The sequence below is a fragment of the Lampris incognitus genome, chromosome 10, assembly GCF_029633865.1.
Source record: "Lampris incognitus isolate fLamInc1 chromosome 10, fLamInc1.hap2, whole genome shotgun sequence".
In the NCBI taxonomy this organism is placed as follows: Eukaryota; Metazoa; Chordata; class Actinopteri; order Lampriformes; family Lampridae; genus Lampris; species Lampris incognitus.
In genome coordinates this window covers 12,654,303-12,657,650 of record NC_079220.1, presented here as the reverse complement: position 1 = coordinate 12,657,650, position 3,348 = coordinate 12,654,303, and the positions used below count along the sequence as shown (strand labels likewise).

Below are 3,348 nucleotides of genomic sequence, written 5' to 3'. Positions count from 1 at the left end.
ACGGCGTACTCTGTCCCACGAAACAAACACGCGTAAAAATGAAGAACCACAACAACGCGTCGAAAAAAGGCAAACTCAAGCCAGGATCTCAGAAAAGAAAAAATAAATGCATTGTGATGTTTGACGACAAAAACCGACAGTAAGTTGACGTATTATTAAAACAACTAATACGTATATATTTTTAAAATATTAGCTAACAATGTTAGCGTTAGCCGCAATGGTCCTGTGTGTCATGTTAGCAACAGTCAATTTTGGACACATTTCCTATTTACAACATTGCTCTGTTTACTGGTCTCAAGTAGTCTACAGCTGTTAGGGAACTGAAAATTATTCCTGTGAACAGTAATGAGTTTTGAGACTTATGATGGCAAAATGAGTCTTTGCAGCTTCAAAGTTTAGTCCTCTGTCCTGGGCAGGGAGTTCCTCACGGGCTTCCATAAACGGAAAGTAGAAAGGAGGAAAGCTGCGGTGGTTGAAATCCAGAAGAAAATCAAGGAAGAGCAGAAGAGAGTTCGCGAGCAGGTAATTACAATATATAATTAGATAGCAAAAGCTGAAATTGAGAACAGTATGGTCATTCGATGATGAAGTGCACTGAAAGTACTGACAGGGTCAACAAATTGTGATATGGTTGTGTATCTCATCTTAGAGGCACAAGGAATACATGAAGATGTTCAAAGAGAGGACAGAGGCTCTTGGTGAGTGAAGATTTTGTGTGGTTTTACATACATTCAACTTACTCATGGCACTTAGAATCCTTATTTTACATTTCTTGCTCTTCTTTATCTCGCTTTCCATTCTGCCCTTCAGAGGAGGATGAAGATGATCTCGAAGATGTAATAACTGGTACAACAGAGTCCGTTCAGTTTGATCACCCAAACCACACCGTCACTGTAACAACTATCAGTGACCTTGACTTCACAAAGACAAGCCTTCTTGGGCCAGCAGAAAGACAGGTAACAAGGTCTCCCCCACTAATTTATAGGCTACATGTGTATTCTAGATTTTTGTCCCTTGTATGTTCCTTATGCAAGGCAAATTGTCTTGTTCTGTCATGAGAATTATTGTAGAGTTACTGTAGATCATACATAGGAAACCATTTGTCATGGAGAGCCATGTGTATGCCGGTTTTCATTCCAACCCAACACTACATCAGCTAATTTTATTTATTTATTTATTTATTTATTGAGATACTTTATTAATCCCCATTGGGAAATTCTGCTCTGCATTTAACCCATCCTAGCTGTGTAGCTAGGACCAGTGGGCAGCCGCCGTGCAGCACCCAGGGACCAACTCCAGTTCTTCTTGCCATGCCTCGTTCAAGGGCACAGACCCTAACATCCATACATTCATTAGCCAAACCGCTTATCCTGCTCTCAGGGTCGCGGGGATGCTGGAGCCTATGCATGTCTTTTTTTTTTTCTCCCCAATTGTATCCGGCCAATTACCCCACTGTCCGAGCTGTCCCGGTTGCTGCTCCACCCCTCTGCCTATCTAGGGAGGGCTGCAGACTACCACATGTCTCCTCCGATACATGTGGCGTCACCAGCCGCTTCTTTCCACCTGACAGTGAGGAGTTTCAGGAGGAGGACGTAGCACGTGGGAGGATCAGACTATTCCCCCCAGTTCCCCCTCTCCCCGAACAGTCACCCCGACCGACCAGAGGAGGCACTAGTGCAGCGACCAGCACACATACCCACATCCGGCTTCCCACCCGCAGACATGGCCAATGGTGTCTGTAGGGATGTCCGACCAAGCCAGAGGTAACACCGGGATTCAAACCACCAATCCCCGTGTTGGTAGGCAACGGAATAGACCGTTATGCTACCCGGACGCCATGCATGTCTTTTTCATGGTGGGGGAAACTGGAGCGCCCGGAGAAAACCATCCGCAGATACAGGAAGAACATACAAACTCCACACAGAGGATGACCTGGGATGACCCCCAAGGTTGGACAACCCGGGGTTTGAACTCAGGACCTTCTTGCTGTGAGGTGACAGCGCTAACCACTGGGCCACCGTGCTTCCCAAATCGATTTCACTGATTAACACACTTTCAACCAAAGAGGAGGACTAATCATTGAAATAAGATGGTGTAGTGTTTGGTTGGAAAGAAAACCAGCATACACATGGCTCTCAATGGCACATAGTTGTCTATGCCTGCCCTAGATATTAGCATAAGCTAAATGGCTAAGTCATAATTGCAGGCTAATTATAACTAGATAGATTGTAAATAAATCAATTGTAACTAGATAAATCAAAAAGCTATATTGATGGAAAGTAAGGTCACTACATTTGAAAATGCCTGCTTTCATTTTTTTCTGTCAAGGGTAAGGAAGATGGGAATGAGGAGGAGGAAGGGCAAGAGGAGAAAAAAGGGGTAGAGGAGAAAAGATGTGCAATTCCGAAGAGAGCCGGAAATCCCATCCTTAACAAAAAGTAAGCTGCTTGCCTGACAGACATGAAAAACATTCGCACATGCACACAACAAAATTAACATATACACCCTGACACTTATTAACAAGATTTCATTATGTAATTGCCATCCTGTTTCCATTCTTTCTTTCTGTGCATTCCTCTTTATTTACTTTATGATCAATATGATACCCAATGCCCCAGTGACGTAAAATGTAATTGTTGCATGCGCTGTGCACATCCATAACCCTGTGGTGCCATAATAGTCAATGTCAACAAATATTTTGCTGTTTTTACCCCCGCCCCCCATTTTACTATATTGTTCTTCTTCCCCTCTTCGTCTGTAGGATCCGCTCCCTGACAGCCTCGCTCTCTAATTACACCAAGCAACGAAAGAGGAAAGGGAAGCAGGAAGGCAGAGGAGAACGGGGCCAGCCAACCCACAGGAGGCCCGCTGTCACAGAGAACAAGAACAGGCTCGGTAGGACCACCAAGAAGCACAGGCGCCGACAGACAGGGAAGCGTGTGCATCACCAGGACTGAGAGACAAAGTGTGTTTAAAAAAAAGAAAGAAATGGGATATTTGTTGTGTGGACTATGAAGAGACTGGAATGTTTTTGGTTGGGATCCAACAAGTGACCATAATGGATTTGTAAAATGTACGGTGCTTTCATTAGAGCTGGAAGTGTCTGTGGCCAAAAAAGGTGCAGAAAAAAACAGACACTATCATTCAAGTCTGTACTCAGATGCCAAACAGAGAGCTTCTCTTCCAGCCGTTGTTCTTAGTAAATCCATAGGATCTGAGCTCTTCCTTCCTCGTTCACGTGGTCATATTTGTGCATTTTATCACAACAGCTTTTTATGTAATGTTCTGTTTCCTACATTGTACACATTAAGTATCGACATAGATTTTCATTAAATGAAAGAAGATATA

The 3,348-nt window shown here is 43.7% G+C and overlaps 1 protein-coding gene across 1 annotated transcript; it reads left to right on the top strand.

Moving 5' to 3' along the window:
- nol12 (nucleolar protein 12) lies at window positions 1–3,348 on the top strand. Its single transcript, XM_056288505.1, has 6 exons — window positions 1–139; window positions 417–522; window positions 650–698; window positions 811–956; window positions 2,329–2,438; window positions 2,762–3,348. Exons 1-6 carry the CDS (start codon window positions 39–41, stop codon window positions 2,955–2,957), a joined length of 708 nt encoding a protein of 235 aa, XP_056144480.1. The 5' UTR covers window positions 1–38; the 3' UTR covers window positions 2,958–3,348.

Bases quoted from the DNA above. Each gene is read 5' to 3' on its own strand.
- nol12 (XM_056288505.1), top strand. From the start codon at position 39: ATGAAGAACCACAACAACGCGTCGAAAAAAGGCAAACTCAAGCCAGGA. The intron at 523-649 runs GTAATTACAATA...ATCTCATCTTAG, and splicing joins AGAAGAGAGTTCGCGAGCAG to AGGCACAAGGAATACATGAA. The intron at 699-810 runs GTGAGTGAAGAT...TCTGCCCTTCAG, and splicing joins AGAGAGGACAGAGGCTCTTG to AGGAGGATGAAGATGATCTC.